This window comes from Marmota marmota, unplaced genomic scaffold (genome assembly GCF_001458135.2).
Source record: "Marmota marmota marmota unplaced genomic scaffold, marMar, whole genome shotgun sequence".
Classification (NCBI taxonomy): Eukaryota; Metazoa; Chordata; class Mammalia; order Rodentia; family Sciuridae; genus Marmota; species Marmota marmota.
Genome location: NW_025999982.1, coordinates 27,936,168 through 27,958,042, shown reverse-complemented (window position 1 = coordinate 27,958,042; position 21,875 = coordinate 27,936,168). Strand labels below are relative to the sequence as shown.

The 21,875-nt window shown below is 33.2% G+C and overlaps 1 protein-coding gene across 1 annotated transcript in view; it reads left to right on the top strand.

Annotated features, from left to right (window-relative positions):
- Eys (eyes shut homolog) overlaps positions 1–21,875 on the top strand; it is a 1,560,564-nt gene that overhangs the window by 103,475 nt on the left and 1,435,214 nt on the right. Inside the window, 1 exon segment of the mRNA XM_015487393.2 lies at positions 2,397–2,511. Within this exon segment, the coding sequence (XP_015342879.1) occupies positions 2,397–2,511 (115 nt within the window).

Genomic DNA, 21,875 nt, shown 5'->3' with positions numbered 1-21,875 from the left:
GGGAAAGGAGAGAGGGGAGGAGGGAGGAGGAGGAGGAGGGAGAGATGAAGTAATGAATATAGGGAGGCAAGAAGAATGGAAGAAAGGAAACAAAGACAAGGAAATGAAAGAAGACCCTTGGAAATCCTAAATGAAAGTCTTTCTCAATAAAGGGGAACACATCTTAAGGATAGAAATTAGTACTATTACTTGGACTCACCCACTGAGCTTATAGTTGCAAAGAACAAATGTAAACCAAACTATGTAAACATGTAGAACTCTACTGTGGAATTTCCAAAAGGTCCAGGTCTCCATAGGTTCTCTTAATCCAGTTTTATCTCAGAACATTCTATCTTAAATCATCTAGGTTAATTAAAATTTTCATTACCACTAAGTCATTTCCATGTTTATTATTTCATTATACAATCCTCTACCTTGTTTTTTGTAAAAATCATACACATTTAACAGTTTTGGCCAATGTTGATTCTATTTGAAATTTAGGGCAAACTCTTGAGTCCAATTTTTCAGGATCCATAGTATCTGCTTTGTTTACAAACACTTTCTCAGAGTTGCTGCTGCCTGATCTTTACCCAGCAACCTGTTGATTCAATTCTTGTTAAGGGCCAGAATAGTAGTTATTTCTTTAATTCACAGTCTTGATCCTATTCTTGGACAGTATACCACAGAATTATATGAGTTCAAAATCACACAAATCGTTAGCTGTTTTTTTAAATTTTTTTTAGTTGTAGTTGGACACAATGTCTTTTTTTTTAATTTTTATGTGGTGCTGAGGATCAAACCCAGTACCTCACATGTGCAAGACAAGCGCTCTACCAATGAGCTATAGTCCCAGCCCTCATTAGTTGTTCTTAACGAATTCAGTCTGTTCTAATTCAAAAGGAAAATTGGAACATGACAGTCACATGAAACTGAAATATGATAGTCATCAAAAAGGTACTGTAATATCTTAAAATTTTGATGACTGCCATATTTCAGTTTCATGTGACTATTATGTTTTTCCCCCATAATCTGCTCACACAACCTCCTCCTCAGGATGAAGGGATTGGAATGATAGCTTGCATACTGGAGTGGTTTTTTGGATCTCTAACTCTTCAAAATGAAAGATATAAATTGAATATCTTAACTCATCTTCATCTATGGAGCTTTGGAGGGGAACACATTTAAAATCAGGCCAAACTTAATTTTATTAGCAACCCTGAAACTTGTAAACAATGTAACTAAAGTGGCTGACATGACTCATCTGGTTGTTTTCTCTTTTATACCACAGTGATTGCATTCTATATCACACAGGCTCATGAAGATTGAAGGAGAGCATAAGAAATGTATTTGAAAGTAGTTGATTTTTGCAAAAACCTCCTTTGGAATTTTCACCCAAGAGGTGTTTGAAAGTTATAGGCATTTCTGAAGTAAATGAACAAATAATTCAGTTCTGCTGAATGAACATGCAAAGCTGTGTACTTCAAACAATAGAAGAGTTACATTAACAAACCTTTTCCTTGATGCTGTCCCCCAACTTGCTGTGTCACTGTGGCCTTTAATCCCTTATTTTATGAAATTTTCTTGTGTCCTAAAGAGGACATTAAATAGAATATATAGCTAAATTAACTTCATTAATAAATCAACTTCTTAACAACTTAAAGTTTTGAAAATTATTATTTATGGTCATGAAATACCTGGTGTCTATACTGAAAGATATTTTCTTTCATGTAATGCCCCATTCCATTTTATAATAGAAAGTTCATGAAATGATTTTAGGCATAGGGGTATTTTTCAAAAATTACTGAGAATGGGAACAAAGGTAGTCAGAACCCAGTCTGTTCTTTATAAACTTATAGATTGCAGCTAATGTACTGCAGGAGACAGGATTACAGATTGCTTATTTAAAAATGTAAAATTGATAAAACAAACAATATCCCTATTATTAACTCAACAATAACTATGCCATTATTGTCCACTGTAACTCTCTACACTATGTTATAAATCCATGTGTGTCATCATTAACTTTTGCTAGCACAAAAATCAGTATATGATGACTCTACTAAGCTTTAAAAATCTAATTTTTCATCCTTTTTTCACATTTCACTAGCAGTCTCATTTATCCCCAAACTGTATTTTATTGTTAGTATAAGCCACAGTTGAATTTTTCCTTAAATCTCAAACGGTAATCTTAAGACCATTCAATAAATACTTGTTCTAGTACATTCCATATAAATAAACCTGTTCTTCTTGCCTAAGACCACAACATGTAGGGAGACAATTAATGACTGAAACTACCATGTAATAATATGAGTGATATATAATTTAAACAAAGCATTATTATTTTTGAAGATGAATAATAGACTTTTATGGAAATATTTGAATTGCAATTTTCCTAATTTATGATGGTGTATTTACAGTTGTATGTCAGGATTTACTGGAAAAGACTGTGAGAAAGTAATTGACCAGTGTAGACTGCTCAGCATCAACTGTCTGAATGAAGAATTGTGTTTCAATGTAATTGGAAGATTCACAGTAAGTAATTTAATGCACAGCCAAGTAATTTAGCTCTTTTAAATACAATAGCTTTAGCTAGTCAGCATTTCAAATGCTTTTATTAATTTAATCTAGAGAAATATAACCATATGTGTGTGTGGGTTTGTGTATAGATAAATATGAAATACATGAAGTTTAGTAGTATGTATTTTCAACTTAGAAGATTTATGGTGAGAAAGCATTAATAAATTTTCCAGACAATGCTTTCATTATAAAATAATCATATAGCTAATTGATTCCTGGAGATACATCTCTGTATATCATCAGTTACTAAGGCCTTAAACTCCTCAACTAGATGGAGAAATTAGTCTACTTGTTAGTTCAAGGTCAGCCTCAGGAACTTAGTGAGATCCCGCCTCAAAATAGAAAATTAAAAATAAAAGGGGATGAAGCTCAGTAATAAAGTGCCTCTGAGTTCAATCCCCAGAAGAACAGCAACAACTACAAAAATCTTCATGGCATAGTCCTGGTGCAATACCTTATGTGTATTAACAGTTGTAAATGTTCAAAAATTTGAATTTTAAAAATCTTGTCCAAGAAAGATACATATACAGTATGGCAATTATTATTTATATTTGTAAAATATAAAAATTGATACTTTCTATAATTGCATAAATACATAACAAAAGTGTAACTAGTAAACATACACAGGACTTCTACTTACTAAGTTTAGTAGAAGAGCTATTTACAGACCTTGGGGGAGTGAAATTAAAAAGTATAGAGGAGACTTCTAACATTGGTAATACTTGATTTTTTCACAATAATATGAAATTTTGGTTTAACTTTTTTATCAGCACAGCTCAATTATACAAAATAGTGGAATTTCATTCCCCAAATACTTAATTTTTTAATGCTAAATTTCAGGAATAAATATAGTGAGAACATAATGTTCATTTTATTATATTTTCTATGTTCTGGTAGCATAGGTATTTAAATAATTTTTTTTTCAATAATGAAAAGCCAATTTACAGAATTGATCAATGACATTTATATGATATGTACATTGACAAGCATATGTTGGATATTATAATGTTGTTATATAATAATATGTAGATCAGGAAGTAACTATTTGATAGCTTACATATTTTGGATATAATATATATTTTTATATTTACCCATTTGGCCTTCTCATAAACCTCATCCCATCTTATGTAAAAAAAAAAAAAAAAAAGGCCATTAAGTTTTGGATATTTTTCCAAGTTCACATTATTTACATGGAAGGGTAAAGCTAGATTAAAGTAAGTCTTTATGACCCCTGAATCCTTATTTTCATTCATATGAATGTATACTTTCAACATAAAGAATGTACAACCATTTTTTCTCTTAATATTTATGTAGCCATTCTTTGGTAGTAAATTATCTAACAGAAATATATCTCTCACTTTTATCTGAAATTCTTTCACCTCATTCTATTTTTGATTTGGTTGGATGGGATGAGGATAGTGGTAAGTACTTCCTGTTCTATTTTAGGACAATCTCTGAGTATTATCTCTGAATTTGCTTTTTAAAACTTTTTTCCACCCTCACTTTTTCCTGAATAATTTTACCTATTTTCAACTTTAATATTAATTTTATATTAACTCTAAAACCAGTTTGGATTGTTTTAAAAAGGAATTTGAATGGTGTTTTCACTTTCAACATTGCATAGATAGTTCAACCTTAACATGGATTAAATTGCATTTTCTTGAATTCCTTCTGTGCATTGATGTTTTCAGGAACTGTGGATAGTGAATGGCTTTAGCAATATCAGCTTTGCCTACAATTTCTGATCAGAAACTGAGAATTCTTCCTCCTCCTTTCCAATTATCAACTTTTCTTCTGCTTTACATTTTTTTTTTAACTTCAAATCTTTATCACATTTCATCTAACTTGTCAACTTGCCTCATATATTGCTTTACTAATGTTTCTTGGCTTCAAATATTGTGAAGTTGAATTATGATCAATTTGTATAAACTGAGAAATTGAAATTCTACATTTTAATTAATAATCTGATATTCTACAATTAGAAGCTAAAATAAAAGAATGTGCTCTTTTACTATAAGTATGATAATATTAGAAAATAAAACATACTAAGATTTTTACAGAAATTAGGGAATTAATGAAGAGTCCCTAAGTAGATAAAAATCAGCTAAAGACAGTATTTGATTATTTTAAAAGATTAATAAAATATAGCTTTCACAAACTTATGGAGAAAGCACAGAAATTACACAAATCAAGAATCTAAAAGTACATGTCACATTTTTAGACATTTAATGATAATTAAATAATATTTAATTTTTTTTTTTCAAATATTTAATTGATAGTATTTTTTAAATACATGAGCGTGGAAGGCATTACAATTCTTATTACACATATAGAGCACAATTTTTCATATCTCTGTGTGTATATAAAGTATGTTCACTCCAATTCCTGTCTTCATACCTGTACTTTGGATAATAATGTTTCTACCCTCATTGCTAACCCCCTGCCCCCTCTCTTCCCCTCCCACCCCTCTTCCCTATCTAGAGTTCATCTATTCCTCCCACACTCCCCCTCCCTACTGCATTGTGGGTCCGTCACCTTATTTCAGAGAAAAGATTCGGCATTTGTTTTTTTGGAATTGGCTAACTTCACTTAGTATTATTTTCTCCAATATCATCATTTACCTGCACATGCCATGATTTTATTCTCTTTTATTGCTGAGTAATATTATATTGTGTATATATGCCAAATTTTTTAATCCATTAATCTACTGAGGGTCATCTAGGTTGGTTCCAAAGTTTAGCTATTGTGAATTGTGCTGCTATAAACATTGATGTGGCTGCGTCCCTGTAGTATGCTGTTTTGAAGTCCTTTGGGTATAGACCAAGGAGAGGGATAGCTGGGTCAAATGGTGGTTCCATTCCCAGCTTTCCAAGGAATCTCCATACTGCTTTCCATATTGGCTGCACCAATTTGCAGTCCCACCAATTATGTATGAATGTCTCTTTTTTCTCCACATCCTTGCCAATACTTGTTGTTTGTCTCAAATTAGCTGCCATTCTGACTGGAGTGAGGTGATATCTTAGAGTAGTTTTGATTTTCATTTCTCTAATTGAAAGAGATGATGAACATTTTTTCATATATTTGTTACTTGATTGTATATCCTCTTCTGAGAAGTGTCTGTTCATGTCCTTGGATCATTTATTGATTGGGTTATCTGGGGTTTTTTTGATGTTAAGATTTTAAGTTCTTTAAATATCCTAAAGATTAGTGCTATATCTGATGTGTAAGGGTTAAAAATTTGCTCCCAAGATGTAGGCTATTTATCTCACAGATTGTTTCTTTCGCTAAGAAACTTTTTTAGTTTATTGATTCTTGACTTTAATTCTTTCACCAAAGGAGTCTTATTAAGGAAGTTGGGGCCTAATCCCACATGATGAAGATTAGAGCATACTTTTTCTTCTATTAGATGCAAAGTCTCTGGTTTAATTCCTAAGTCCTTGATCCACTTTGAGTTGAGTTTTGTGCATGGTGAGAGATAGGGGTTTAATTTCATTTTGTTGTATATGGATTTCCAGTTTTCCAAGCACCATTTGTTGAAGATGCTATCTTTTCTCCAATGCATGCTTTTGGTGTCTTTGTCTAATATAAGATAATTGTAAATTTGTGGGTTAGTCTCTGTGTCCTCTATTCTGTACCATTGGTCTACCAGTTTGTTTTGGTGTGCCAATACCAAACTGTTTTTGTTACTATTGCTCTGGAGTACATTTTAAAGTCTGGTATAGTGATGTCACCTGCTTCACTCTTCCTGCTAATAATTGCTTTAGCTATTCTGGGTCTCTATTTTTCCAGATGAATTTCACGATTGCTTTCTCTATTTCTATGAGGAATATCATTGGAATTTTGATCAGAATTGCATTAAATCTGTATAGTGCTTTTAGAATATGGTCATTTTGATAATATTACTTCTGCCTATTCATCTTCTAAGGTCTTCTCTGATTTCTTTCTTTAGGGTTCTGTAGTTTTCATTGTATAGATCTTTCACCTCTCATTAAGTTGATTCCCATTTTTTTTTTTTTTGAGGCTATTGTAAATGGGGTAGTTTTCTTCATTTCCTTCTCAGAGGCTTTGTCACTGATATACAGAAATGGATTTGATTTATGGGTGTTGACTTTATATTCTGCTACTTTGCTGAATTCATTTACTAGTTCTAGAAGTTTTCTGGTGAAGCTTTTTGAATCTTCTAGGTATAAATCATATTGTCAGCAAATAGTACTAATTTGAGTTCTTCTTTTCCTATATGTATTCCTTTAATTTCTTTCATCTGTCTAATTGCTCTGGCCTGTGTTTCAAGAACTATGTTAAATAGAAGTGGTGAGAAAGGGCATCCCTGTCTTGTTACAGATTTTATAGGGAATGCCTTCAATATTTCTCCATTTAGAATGATGTTGGCCTGAGGCTTAGCGTAGATAGTCTTCTCAGTGTTGAGATATGTTCCTGTTATAGCCAGTTTATCAAGTGTTTTGAACATGAAGGGGTGCTGTATTTTGTCAAATGCTTTCTCTGTATCTATTGAGATGATCATATAATTCTTGGAGTCTATTTTGAAATATTTATAACTATAATTTTGACAAATGAAATGTGAAAAAAATTCAAAAAACATGACTTTCCAAAAGGAAAATAGAAAAATATCTAAGTAGTTTGTTATAAAATCAAATTTCATATATATATATATGATATATGATATATATATGATATATATATATATAGATAGATAGATATAGATATAGATATAGATATAGATATAGATATAGATATAGATATAGATATAGATATAGATATAGATATATCTCCCCCTTGGGGAATTGGACCCTAAGGCACTATACACTGAACTGCATACCACTCTTTTATTTTTGTTTTTTTAAGACAGGGTCTTGCTCAGTTACGCAGGTTGACCTTAAAGTTGTAATAGACTTGCCTCAGCTTCTTGAGTTGCAGAGTGACAAGTGTGCCACCATATTAGTCTTTAATTTTTTAATGTCCCTTGCAGTAACAAATTTTCCAGACAATACATTCTGCCTGTGAAATTCATCAAACTTTTAAGGAAGATATAAGATCAATTTATAGAAACTATTACTGGTAATAAGGATGAGGAACAAATGGCAACTAATTTTTATAAGGCAACTTAAGACTGTGAAAATGAAATCTGACAAGGATATTACAAAAATAAAATATTCCTTATTTAAGATATTACTAACATACAAATAACATCTTAAACAAAAAGAGAAAATAAGTTTATTTGAGCAATATATGAAAGTATTTCAAGACCAAGAAACATTTTTTGGCTTAGGATAAATATTCTTTCAGATTTCTAGAACAGTTATTTCAGTAAAAGACAAATATCGGGTCATCTAACTAGATAGAGATAAATAAATAAATATATAAAGAAATTAAAATAAATAACCACCTTTATTCATGACACAAATTCAGGAAACCATTGACAATGATCAACTTCTTCAATCTGATAAAAGCTACCACAGACTTCCAAAGGTAGCATAATATTTATTGGTGAAAACATGATTTCTTTTCCCTTAATGTTGGCATAGATATTGACACTGATTTTATCCAACATTTTTCTAAAATTTTCTCCCAGCGAAACAATAAAATACATAGAACATAAATATAAAATGAATGAAACATCACAAAAATACATAGGATGATATATATATATATATATATATATACACATACATATATATGTAATATTCACAAGAATTCTATAAAAATGTTAAAAATGTTGGATTATTATATAGAACCTACTATTTCTACACTATCTAAACAATATATCAGAAAATGAAATTAATATTGTACAGTCCTAAATCTTAAATTAAGCATGATTTTGATATTATAAAAAAATGCTTCAGAATAAATTGAACAAAATGGGGCAAAACTGCTATATTAAAACTGCATAAGAGTAAATAGTATAATTAAGTATGTTTTAATTGCATGAAAGATTAAATATTTTTATAATCTTCTTTCTTCTTAATGTAATTCCCAAGCATTTTATAGACATTGGCAAACCAATTTTGAAATGTATGTAGAAACCCTTATAAGATGTTACATACGAAACATTATTAAAAATGAAAACAAATCTCTAGGATTTTCCCTGCTTGATTTTGAATGACACTTTAAAACTAACTCCTATAAAGAATATAATATTGGCATAAGTATTGACTAAGACATCAGAGGAACAAAAGAGATAGTTCAGATAAATTAGCAGGGAAAAGTTTATAGATTTCCAACATATTTGGAAGATATTTGAATTGGGAGAGGAATGTTTTCTCATCAAATGGCACATGAGAAAAATGAGCATCTACCTTTATCCAAGCCATACACAATTAATTTGAAATGTAACATGGGCCTTAAAGTTGCAATCATGAGATGTGTAGGGAACAGAAATAAGCAGAAAATATAGGATGGTGGCATTTCTCAGGACTTTGCATTAGGCAAAGATTTGTTAGATAAAGCACAAGGCAATTTGTTAATTTGATTTCATTAAATTTAAAAGCATCTAATCATCAGAAGATAGAAAAGAAACAACTACAATCAGTTATAAAGCTTAATTTATGTAAAAATAAACATAATCCAAGTGGGTACTATTTACTTGAGCTGATCTTAAATAGCATCTTTATTGAAATAAAATGATGGAAAATATGTTATCAGGGAAAAATTAACCAAAAATTTTTTCAATACCCATACTAAGTTCATTCAAAATAAACTTTAAGAGATAAAATTATAAATTATGATAACATTTTAATAAGTTTTAAATTGTAAGAAAAACACAATTATGGTTTTGAATGAACTTACAAATGTAAGTTAAGAAATATATAGGCCAATGGGGACAGAAGCAAAAAAAAAAATGAGGAGACTAATTCCAGGTCAAAATTCTAAATGTGACCTTTAAGAGGCCTTTCCAATGGCAATGATGATTCTTTGCCTCAAAAGCTTTATGGATAGAAGTTGACCACACCAGGTTCAGTGTGCAATCATTGCACTGATTTTTTTGGAATGAGTTATACTCAAAATATTGAACCATGGTGCTGCAGTATGGCTGGGCACAAAATCACGAGCCACTCAAGCAGGAACAAACTTTATTTTTGAAACTGCCACCAATGCCCCCGTATGCTCCCAGGAAAATTGTGGACCTACACACGCTGCATTCTCCAGGACCCCAACAGGAAGTCCCTCCTCCGGAATTCCCTCCTACCACACTTCCCCAACCAATGGGAACTCTCCAGGAGTCCCATAGCAGGCAGAGGTGGACAGCAGGAGTCCAATATCCATATGAATGCAGATCTTAACATAATCATATCATCTCAATGGCTTGCTGGCTTCACCTTTCAACCAAAAATGCCATGCATCATATTACTTGGCTGTGGCTCTTAGCACCATGGCTCCCAATTCTTTTGCCAACTCATGCTCAAATGCATTTTATTCCTAGTCCAAGCATTCTATTCAAAGACCTTTTAATGGGAGTGTAGGTGCTCATCTGAGATATTTCCCAAGTATTTCTAGGGCAATTTCCTAAAGGATGCAGCTCTGGCTTAGGAATTTTTATCTACTTAGACTCAGATTTTCCCATATCTAGCCCTCCAAAGGGGGGAAAAAAAAAAAAAAAAAACACCATAAAGTGTCAGAAGTCTTTTTTGTTCTTAGGTTCTTGGAATGAGATGATTATCCATTTGTTTTGTGTTGAATTGATCAAATCTTCCAGAATGCTGTCCCCTAGGACTGCACTGTAGTAGACTGCATTGTAGTAATGAATGAATAAGTCTAGACTATTTGCCACAGTCTGGCTGGGCACACAATCACGAGCCACCACACAGCTTGCAGATTCAAACAGCAACTCTTTATTCTCGAACTCACACCAGCTGTCTACAATCACGTTCTGGGGAAATCCACGTTCTCTGCCCAAATCCACGTTCTCTGCCCAAATCCACCTCCACTGGGCTTCTGTCTCCCAAAATATACTGTCTGAATCCCGTGAGAACTCAAGGGGAACTTAGGCAGCAGGATATGCCCTATTCCCAGCAGGAATAATCTTAAACCTTAAACCTGGAACCTAAACTGGGAACGCCCTAAACCCGATTATGTTAAACCGGGAACACCCTAATCTGCCCTGGTCCTTGAGCAAGGTCAACTACATTCAATGTCACTGCAAAATGTCAGCAACATGGGGTACGCTGGCAAGGAAATTGTCATACCTACTTGGCTAATGGCTCCCAGCAACTATTAGTTTAATTTTGGCTCTGTAATATAATGGGCCACATCTATACCTGATTACTCAGCAGGAAATTAATAATCCTCTGTCATAGTGGGGTGTATTTCTGGCTTCATTTCGAATTATATGTATACTTCATTTAGGATTAATGTATACTATATTGTGAAGGTTTAAAGAGAGAGAAGAAATACAATTAGGCAATAAATTTTTATAGATTACCTTTATATAAAAATTCAAGTGTAAGTAAATATATATTTACAGTGTTGAAATTGTCTAAAATGTTATGTCCTTTAAGGCAATATGGATATATAATATTATTATATGCATCACAAAACACAAAAGTATATAGAAATTAGATTTTTGTTTCACAGAGGAAAATGAGACAGCATTTTTCACATGTGTACAGAAAAAATACAATTTGGAATAAACCTGCCTAATGACAGTTTAGTAGTATGTAAAATTGTACAATTTGTAACCATTCAATATCTAGAAATACCTAAAGTTAGTAAACTTTAGGTATTTAGGTATTTATCCAATGGATAAAAAGAATAATGTATTAAAAAAAATATAGCATGACTCCATTTGGAGAATTTTTAATTTGAGAGAGGAGAGAGAGAGAGAGAGAGAGAGAGAGAGAATTATTTATTTATTTATTTATTTATTTATTTTAGTTTTTGGTGGACACAACATCTTTATTTTTTTTTTTATTTTTATGTGGTGCTGAGGCTCGAACCCAGCGCCCCGCGCATGCCAGGTGAGCGCGCTACAGCTTGAGCCACTTCCCCAGTCCATGGAGAATGTTTTTAAGTTTATTAATGATTGTTGAAAAATGTTCAAATTAAAATGCCCAGTGGAAAATGGCTGTATAATGTTAACTGTAATTTGGTTAAACATATATACAAATATTTATGTTTTTATAACAAAATAAGATAATTTTCATGTATTTACTGGAAACTGAATAGTCAAATGTCATGGCTAGACTCCTCCTCCATAGTTTATCCATTGGTTTTTACATCCCACAGTGTTGCAGATATCAGGAATTACTATATATGGGAAGACCAGTGTTCCCAAACAGCAGGAGCTACAAGGCAGGGAGGCCAATTGGGGGGAAAAGGTTGTGTACTTCTGATGTCATTATCTCTATAAGTCGTTCAGAAATTTATAATTTTTAATTATCACAACATTTATTGAATATGGATTATTTGATAGAAAAAAAATATATAGTTTCTAAACTCTGTGATTTACCTTGCCCAGACACAAATTGAATCAGTCAAGGTCACAGAAATAAGGATCCAGAGATAAATATGAGGAAGAATAAATTTGGAAGTACAGAGTAACTCTGAATTATTATAAGGACTTTAAATAAGATCAAGTTTAATCAAAGTTTTGATAGTCAGTGAGGTCTGGATGATTTTTATATTATGCAGTTGTACATAAAACTTTCCAGAATTAAATTTAAAAAATGAATGGTGGTTTACTCTTGTTAATGAGTTGAAATTATAACTATATTCTACCCAAGTAACTTTCCTTTTGAATATACATTAAATTGAAGTCCTATGAATACAGCAGATGCTTTAATAGAATTAAAATCAGGAACTTTATATTTGTTATGGTTTAGATATTAGGGTCACTGGATGCTTGGCTATTACTTGAGATGGTGGCAGAACTTTGGGTGCTGATTCTGCATGATGCAAGATACTGGAGTTAGGGGTTCATGAAGACTTCCACCAAGATTTCAAAGGAAGGCTTAAGAGGCTAGGCAAAGCACAGCAGGGTCAGCCTCCCTGTGGTCATGCCCTGTGAAGGCAATACATGGAGATGTGAGGAGAAAATCAAAGCTGCAGTGGAGACCCCCAGGATTAAGAAATGCCAGTGGTGTGGAATATCCACTGAAGGATGCTGCAGGAATTGAATTAAAACAAGTCAACAGAAAGGCTACTTGGGCTGCAACAAAAAAGGCCACAGGAGTGGAGCTACACAAGCCTGTTGAACAGAACATAACCTACCATGTACCCCAGATGCTGGACTTGAAGTTACAGGACTTGTTGGCCCAGCTGGATTTCAGTCAGACTTTGAACCCATCCCCTCTATTTCCCTATTTTTCTGAATGGAAATGTTTCTGTTGTCTGATCATCATGTGAGCTGTGTCCTTCCACCACACTCTTCTGCCTTGATGTTCGGCCTCACCTGGAATCCCAAGGAATAGAGCCTATTGTCCATGGACTGAGACCTCTGAAACCATGAGCCCTCAAATAAACTTTTCCTCCTCTACAATTGTGCTGGTCTGGTCTTTCAATCACATCACCAAAAAAGCTGACTTTAAAACAATATTAAGTAAACAGTTGAAAAAATTTAATTCTTTTGTATATTGGATATTTGTAAAGTACTTTTTATTTTTACAGGAGCTCACACTATGAGATTGTCTTGAGTCTCAGAGGAGACATTGGACTAAAACTTTTGGGCAATCTTGGAACTTTTGTGACTCAGGAGAGGCAATGGAATCAGAATTACTCTGTGAGGTGTGGGCTGGCAGCTAAAAGACCACATGGACACAGAAGTAATTTTTTCACAAAGTGTGGGGTAGGGAGGGTGAACAGCTCTGTGACCTCAATGGTCCTCTTCCACACTGGAAGACAAAAGAGTGAGAACACCAGGGATCGCTTTACTTATAGGGAAAAGACAACAAAGGATTTTTGATAGAATATTCTACACCATGTAAGGCAGGGGATAAAGTTTCAAGGGAGGTTTCCCAATCCCATTAGGTAACACTCAAGTCTAGAGCTGACACAAACTTCTTTGCTGAAGTGAAGGTGAAGGCCACTTGCTTCACACAGCATGGGGCATGCAATGCCAGACTGATACCCCCTTTACTCAAGTCTGAGAGTGGATGCTTAACTCATGGGCAGGCAGCCTCCCATAAGTGTCCTCCAAAAGTTCATGTGTGAGACAATGCAACAAGGTTTAGAGGAGAAATGATTGGGTTGTGAGAACCTTAATGCAATCAGTGAATTAATTCCCTGAGTGGAAACTGAAGGCAGATAGGGTGTGGCTGGAGGATATAAGTCATTGAGGGCATGGTGTAGAGGTATGTATGTTATAGCTGGCATGTGGATTCTCTTTCTGTGGTCTGATCATCATGTGAGCTTTGTCCCTCCACCACACTCTTCTGCCATGATGTTCAGCCTCACCTGGAGTCCCAAGGAATAGAGCCTATTGTCCATGGACTGAGACCTCTGAAACCGTGAGCCCTCAAATAAACTTTTCCTCCTCTACTTTTGTGCTGGTCGGGTCTTTTAATCACAGCAGCAAAAAAGCTGACTTTAAAATAATATTAAGTACAACAGTTGAAAATTTTTAGGTTAGAACCTTTTTAATTCTATGCCATACTTTTCAATTTGACTTAAATGTATCATTTTAAATTTTTTTTTATTAAAGTAGTATAAGGAGGCTTAGCTTTTTCACTGAAATTGTGTTAGTCAAGTACTTTTATAATGTCAATTGCTTCTCAAGTAGTAATAAATGTTTCCTGTGATAAACAATTGTTACTTCCCAATGGAGAGTGTTAGCTTTCTAAAAACCACCACTGAATAAGCCATTGAAAAAGTTAAGAGTTCATGGGAAAATATCCTCATAATTACTATATATATATACAAAAAAATGGCTTCCAACTTATAATAATTAAAATTGTGCACATCATTAATTAAAATATAGGTACTGTGTGATTAAATGCCATTTATTATACCTTATATCAATGATTTGAGATTTATTTCAGAGTTTTAGTGATTTACTAACAACTTTATTTACTATTTTCATTTCAGTAGATGACATGCATGTTTAGAGACACAATGTCTGGTTTGTTCCTTTTATATTTTATGACTTCCTAATATTATGACATAATTGTTGACTGCTATTTTTTGTACCATCAGAGAAAATATTGTTGAGCTTTCTACAAAGCTGCTTGGTTGTCATCTTTTACATCTTCTTTTATATCTGCTCAGGGATGCAGATATAAGGATTCAGCTTATGTTTATCTCATCCTTTTAAGTCCTCTATAAGGAAGGCTTCATTAGAAAATCAACAAAAAAGCAAAATCTAAAAATTGTCTAATTTAACTTCACCATCTGCTTTATTTCTGTTTTCTATTTCCATCCTCCAGCTCTTCTTTTTTGTTTTTCTTTTTAACAATTATCTTCTGTCGGGAGCTATTCTTGGGTTGCACGTGGGATACCACACATGGAAGCCTAGTAGATAGAGACAGCTGGTGTCTGGGTATGACCAGTGGACATTTTCTGTGGTAATTGCCCAGGGACAATGTGAATCTCTTTCCCACTCTGCTGTGGCCCATACAGTACCTGAGATGGATGTGATTTGCCAAGATGTCAATCAACCTGCTGACTGGAAGACATCACAAGCAAGACTCCACCCTTGAAACCTTATACCTACCTTTGATGTACCCTTTTAAATAAATCACAGAGCCATTTTTTTCTTTGTCTAGTTTCCAAACCCATGTAGACTAGATCTATCAGGGGCTTTGCCTATTGTAAATATGTTTCTGAGTGTTTGTGTTTTATTATTCACTAATTATTTGAGATTTTAAGTTTTAGGGTGACTTAGATTCTCCTGGGCAGGAAGAAGAACCCCCCAATGAGATATTGGCTGTCAACCCCTGATAATCTTCAGCAAGATTTATTTACACAGATTTTTGCTGAAAATATTAAAACTCAAATTAGAATCCCATTTAAGTATAATTTGCATTGGGGTAGAATTAGAATTAGTTGTAACAATTGAAAATTTAAATAAAATCTCTATTATTGTTTCTTTTTGTTTTTCTCTCTTTTTCCTGCCAAAATCCCCCTCCCCACCAACATATACACAGAGGAATTTTAAGGCTCAAATAATTAAACTCTGCAGGAATGAAACTATGTATTCTTTTTACCAGAGGCTTAATGTCATCATTTTCTTCCGTTTTTCTTTAAAATAGCAACAGTGGTTTCCTTAAAGTTCTGGGAGAAGTAAGTATATTCCTGCTTCGGCATTTGTTTGAATATTTTTACCCAAGTTTACAATTTTTAGCATTCTTCCATCTCTTTAGGTATTTTCTCAAATATGCATTCTCAGTTCTTCTCTGGACACCAATCTAAAAATGTTAAATAATCCCTTCCAGCCCACACATGTCATTATTTCTGTTTCTTGTAACAATTTGTGCCATCTGGCTTCCCTGTTTACAACACAGTTCTCCAGGTATCCTTTTTTGTTGATTATTAAACTAGTTAGTATTAAGAAGCTGAAATGTAAGCTTTATGAAGGTAAATTATTTTGCTTCTTCCTCCAGAGAAGACACCAAAATTGCTGCAAAAGCAAATTACTCCATATGGAGCCAATGGAAATTTATTAATTTGGAAAGACTCTTCAATGGAGGAAGTACAGATTCCTTAAACTAAAGTAAGGTGACCACTCCTTTAGTAATGGGCTAGTCAGAGTTAGCATTAGTAATCATTACAGTCACAGAAATACATGGGATTTGGAGATAGCAGCATTTGGGAAAGGTACCAAGAATTATGTGATGTATAAAACACCACACATATATTTTTACTTATTTATTTTTCATGTGTGGTACTGGGGATCAACCCAGGGCCTATTGCATGTGAGGCAAGAACACTACCAACTGAGCTATATCCCTAACCCCATATATATCTTTTTTATTTGTAAAAAAAAAACACAAAAGCCAACTGAAGATAAGCACATTGGGTAAACTAAATGTGTCATAGACACCCAAAATATTAGTATATGTACCTACATAAAATCACAAAATCTAAATTCACCGTATAATCAACTGCTAATGCTCCAATTAAATATAAACACAAACATCCTGTTCTGTCAGCCCAAGAAATGCATTTAAGGCAGGCAAAATTACCTTTGAGAATACACTTAAGATTTTTGTTCTTCAGAAAGTATTCGGATACTTTCTTTAGGCTTTGGTATGATTATTCACATAGATTGTGCTGGAAATCACAGACATCACTGGAAAAGAATGGCTGGGGTCAGACAAAGAAGAGTCTTGGAGAAACCCAGTTAATCTTGTCCCATTGGTGACATTTGGCAGTATTTAGAGATATTTTTGGTTTATCACAAATATTACCTGATACTGGTATTTGGTGAATGGAGGCTGGGTTTGCTGCTAAGTATGCAGTAATACACAGGGCAGACCCCCGCAACCAAGAAAGATTGTGCCCGAAATGTCAATATTTATGTGATTGAGAAAACTTATCTTAGAAGAAATATAGACTGGGGACACTAGAAAATAATATGATGGGTAGAAAGATAAAATTCATATGGCCTTATGAAAGTTTAAGAACACCACTTATGAAAGCTTCTGTTTTGTACTTGAACCAATGAGAGCTTTCCCACTGGGAAACCTTTTCCTGCTTCATGTAAGCCCTGAATTTGACAGGTACATACAGTTGGTTAAGTCAAGTTACTTTCCTGTTATTTGCCTTCTTTTGTTGGAACAAGACTAAACACCTTGTACTGCTTGGTTATAAGCTGTACGTCTCAGTCCTTTCCTCTGCCATGCTCACTTAAATTACATATTGAACAACAATTTTTTTTATTAGTTGTATCATTAGGCATTCAGGTCAAAAGTTTGAGAATTTGTTTTACGTAGAATGAATCAGTCTGATAATAATAGCTCTAATTGCCTTATTTTTAAGGGGAAGAGTAGAAACACGATTCCAGATTCATTAAATTTAAAATAGCTAAATCAGAGAGTCACTGCTTTGCTCTGATATAACTTCAGTAATGCCATGTGATCAGGATCCACTTCAATTGTCTCCTAATACAGGTCTTACATCTCAAAAATAGTTATTCCTCTTTTTTTTTCTCCCCAGCATGAGGTAATTATCAATGAATTTCTTAATCTATTTCATTATTTTAATGGTTTGACCTGCTGTTGTACAGATTCTTGGCAGGGAAGCTGTCTCATGTCTAAGTAGTACTTGAAAGTGAGCAGCATCCTCAGACTAAATCTTGGAAGTTTTTTTCATAGGCTACTTATTTTTTTTCTCTTTTGTCAATATTGTTTAATCCCTTAAATTTGCTGCCATATTTTACATAAGCAAATAACAACATCCTTCTAGTTGGAAGAAAGTTTTCAAAGAACACAAGACAATATATTTCATAGGATTCATGTAGAATCACCTTTCATGGGCAAACTCACAGAGTATTATCTGCGTCCTCTTGATCTTTCCAAGACAGCAAACAGTAATTATGTAATAGATATCCACAAAATAGATTAACAGAAATTAGACACTACACAGACACTAGTATATTTCAAGGTTTTTGTGCACAGAAAATTTGTAGGCAGAAAAAAAAATACTTGGAGATTACAAGTCAATGTCACTTATGTATACAATGTGTGTAAATCACCTGCTTTACAATGAGTGGTACTTCATAATTTCAGAAGTTTTCTATTGATAGACCATGATAATCCATGCCAGTTATGAAAGAGGAAAAACTAAGAGACACTAATAATGATGATTTATAAATTTCTCTCAAGATTTTAATTTTGTTTCCTGTTGGTATCATCATCCATTTATTATCAGTAAGCACCAAAGGAGTTGCAAGTATACATTTTATTATTTCTCTTACTTATTTTCAGAAGAAATTCTAACAGATAAATTAAAACCACTTACATACAAAATATCACAGTTTAATACTTGCAAATTAGTGCAATTCTTATGAATATTTGAAATACTTGCAGTAAAATGACACAGGTATAATAGTTTTAATCAATTTGGAGAAAACAAAGATCCCAATATTTCTTTATCAATGCCTTAACAGAAATTAAATAGGAAAATTATTTATTAATAAAGTTTTTACTAATTGTAAAACTTGCTTCTCTTATTTCAGGAGAAATCATTAGTCAAAGTCTTAAAAAATACAGGGTGAAGTTATTTATGGGGTTCTAATTAATAGCATACTTTGGATACTAAAGATAGAAATTCTTCTCCCAATAAGCTCTTTCACAGGAGTTAGATGCATAGTATCTGATCACACTAAAACTAGAGGATATCGCAACTAGGTGGGAAACAGACTGAGGGCAAAGACACAGACTTTTTTGAAAAATTTCTGGGTAGGGAGATTGTGCTTGACTGAACAATAGCACAGAGGGCCTATGTCCTAGTGCCCAGAACCTATCAATGTTATACAATATGGCAAAAGGGAATTTACATTCCCTTAATATGATTAAGCCAGGGATCTTGAGTTGAGGAGATTATTCTGAGCTGTCAAACTTGATGTAATTGCCATGGTCCATATGAAAGGCCTGTGTGAGGATTCCCAGAAGGTAATGAGATGATGAAAACCAAGAAGCACAGATAATGTTCTTTGGAGATAAAGGAAGGTACTCACATTCCACAGACTCTAGGCCACCAGCAGTACCTGAAAATGTCAAAGAAACAGATTCTTCTCAGAGCCTATAGAAGGATCCAGTGATGCTGACACTTTAACTTTAGCCCAGCGAGACTGATTTTGTATTTCTAATCTGTAGACATGTTTAGAACAAATATTTTAAAATACTAAGTCTTTAGTAATTTGTTACAGTAGCAATAAGAAACAAATGCACAGGAGTTTCAAAAATTACTTTTGAAAATGTAAACTTGCTACCTGAAAATGAACGAAGATCTCAAACTTAACACATAAATATGAATATAAGTTTGGTGGGGAAACAATGATAGTTAAACTTGACTTTAAAAAGTCAAAATATGAAAACCTGAAAAGTCAAATATAAACAATTTATTATTAGTGGTCATTTTTAGATTTAGTTGAGTTTTAAGGTTATCTGTCTAATTGATATAGTAGATTGAGAGTAGATCAGGAAAAAACAAAAAAAGTAGCAAGATGGTTTTTTGGTTCTATATGTCAGAACAATTCATTCACTATGTTTAATTCACCATGTGTTAATTAAAATCCTGCTTACATTTGCATGGTTGACATATTTAGTAGATCCATTTGTTAATTACTTAAGGAAACATCAACCAGGAAGATCCAGGAAGGTTCATAAACTAAGATCACTTTTTTTTTAAACATTTTTTACTGTCCAGTTACTCAGGAATAATGCCTGTTAATTCTATAACCTATATGTGTACATATCTTATTAACTTGTCATCCATTCCAGGACACATGTGAGAATGGATTACAGTCCTACCAGTTACTTGGCTTAAAATAACAGATATTAAACTCAGTCTGCTTAACTGGTGCTATTCCCCATATGGACATCTAGAAATTTAGAAAGTGAAATTAACATGATTCTGATGATATTTTTAACAATGATAAAGTAATTTTTTTACCTTGCACTTGAAGACCAACAAAGCATTGATTAAAAATAAAGCAATCCATATCACAAAGTTAAATTCATATATAATTTACTATAGAGTCAACTTTTTTTTTTTTCTATTTTGGTATCATGGGTTGAATCCAGGGGAATTTAACCATGGAGCCACATTCCAGCCCTTTTAAAGTGTTTTTTTTTTTTAATTTATTTTTATTTTATTTTATTTTTTATTTTGAGACAGGGTCTCCCTACGTTGCTGAGGGTAGCTTTGAACTTGGGAATCTCATGCCTTAGCTTCCCAAACTGCTTGTATTAAAGGCATGTGTGACCACTCCCAGCAGCCAACATCTGATTGTAGATTCATCACTGGTATTTCAGGTTAACTAATTGTCATTTCTATTCACTAAACTTTGGCAAAATTTGCAGTGAGTTGACTTTATGGAACATGTATGTGTACTTTTTTTTAAAAAAAATAATCTCTTAGCTTTCTTTTTTCCTTTTCTTTGGGCCATGCCACTGGTAAATCTCATTAAAAGAATATTTGAAAAAAATTAGGTTATAGAACCTCTGTACCTAAGGTGCATAATGCTGCAAAGACAGAACATAATACTACCTCACGTAGTATCTCAAACCTAATTATAAATAAGAGACAGGGGTGGAATAGAGGAAGGGGATTACTCGGGAGGAAAAAGATACAGAAAAAGAAAGAAATGGTGGAAGTAAACAAATTATGCTATGCACATATATGAATATACCATAGAGATTTTTCACTTATGTTTTTCTATAAAGCACTAATTTTAAAAGCTTTAAATAAATAAAAGGAAGATATGTAGAGCAAAAGAAGGGGAACAGGGGGAGGGAGGAGGAAAGGGAATGAGGAAGTTTTGAGAAATAAAGAGGAGCAGATTACATTCCATGGTTATATGATTATCTCAAAATAGCCCAATATTCTCTGTAACCATAATGCACTAATATAACACAAAAAAATAAAAAAAGATGAAATTTAAAAATGTAACATTAATTACTCAAAGTTTAGATTTAATAATATAATCAATTAGTTACTGAAGAGAGATTGCTGCCTTAAATTTACAGTACACACACTCTCTTGCACACACATAGCTCCATAAATCTGTCTCCCATCTCCTTTATAAGCTCCTCATAATTTTTTCCCACCTAAATCTGGGATCAGGCAGAAAAATTGTGAGGAGTAAGAACTGCAGGCAGCTCCATGTCCAGAGCAACAATCTCCCAAGGTCTTGAAACAGGAGGAATGATGTTTGCTTCCTTTTACCATTGTTGCTATTGCTTTTCGCCTATGCTTACTACTGGCAAATCTGAATTAGTCTTTGACATCTGTTCTAAAGGCAAAAAAAGGAATTTATGATTATTTGTCATTTATTAAGTGTTTCCAACCTGAAATCCTTTTTTAAATTTTTTTTAGTTTTCTTTCACAGCTGGTATTACTTTTGGAAGAATCCTATCTGCATAAAAGTTCCTTGTGACAATATGCACATGACCAGAAATTCTTAAAATGAGGCTCAAAGTTTAATGATGTAATTGTATTAAAAATGGTCACCCAAATTTTAATCTGAAGAAAAAGTTGCTCTTCCTATTTGTACAGCATTTATGATCATAAATAAATAAATGTTTCTTTTTAAAAATTAGCTTTTCTTTTCTAATTGGTCAAGCATTTATTTTTAATACATGTCTCCTACCTCTTTATTAATGATATTGAGAGCTTGGTGGTGTTTTCCAGGGTGAATGAGCTGA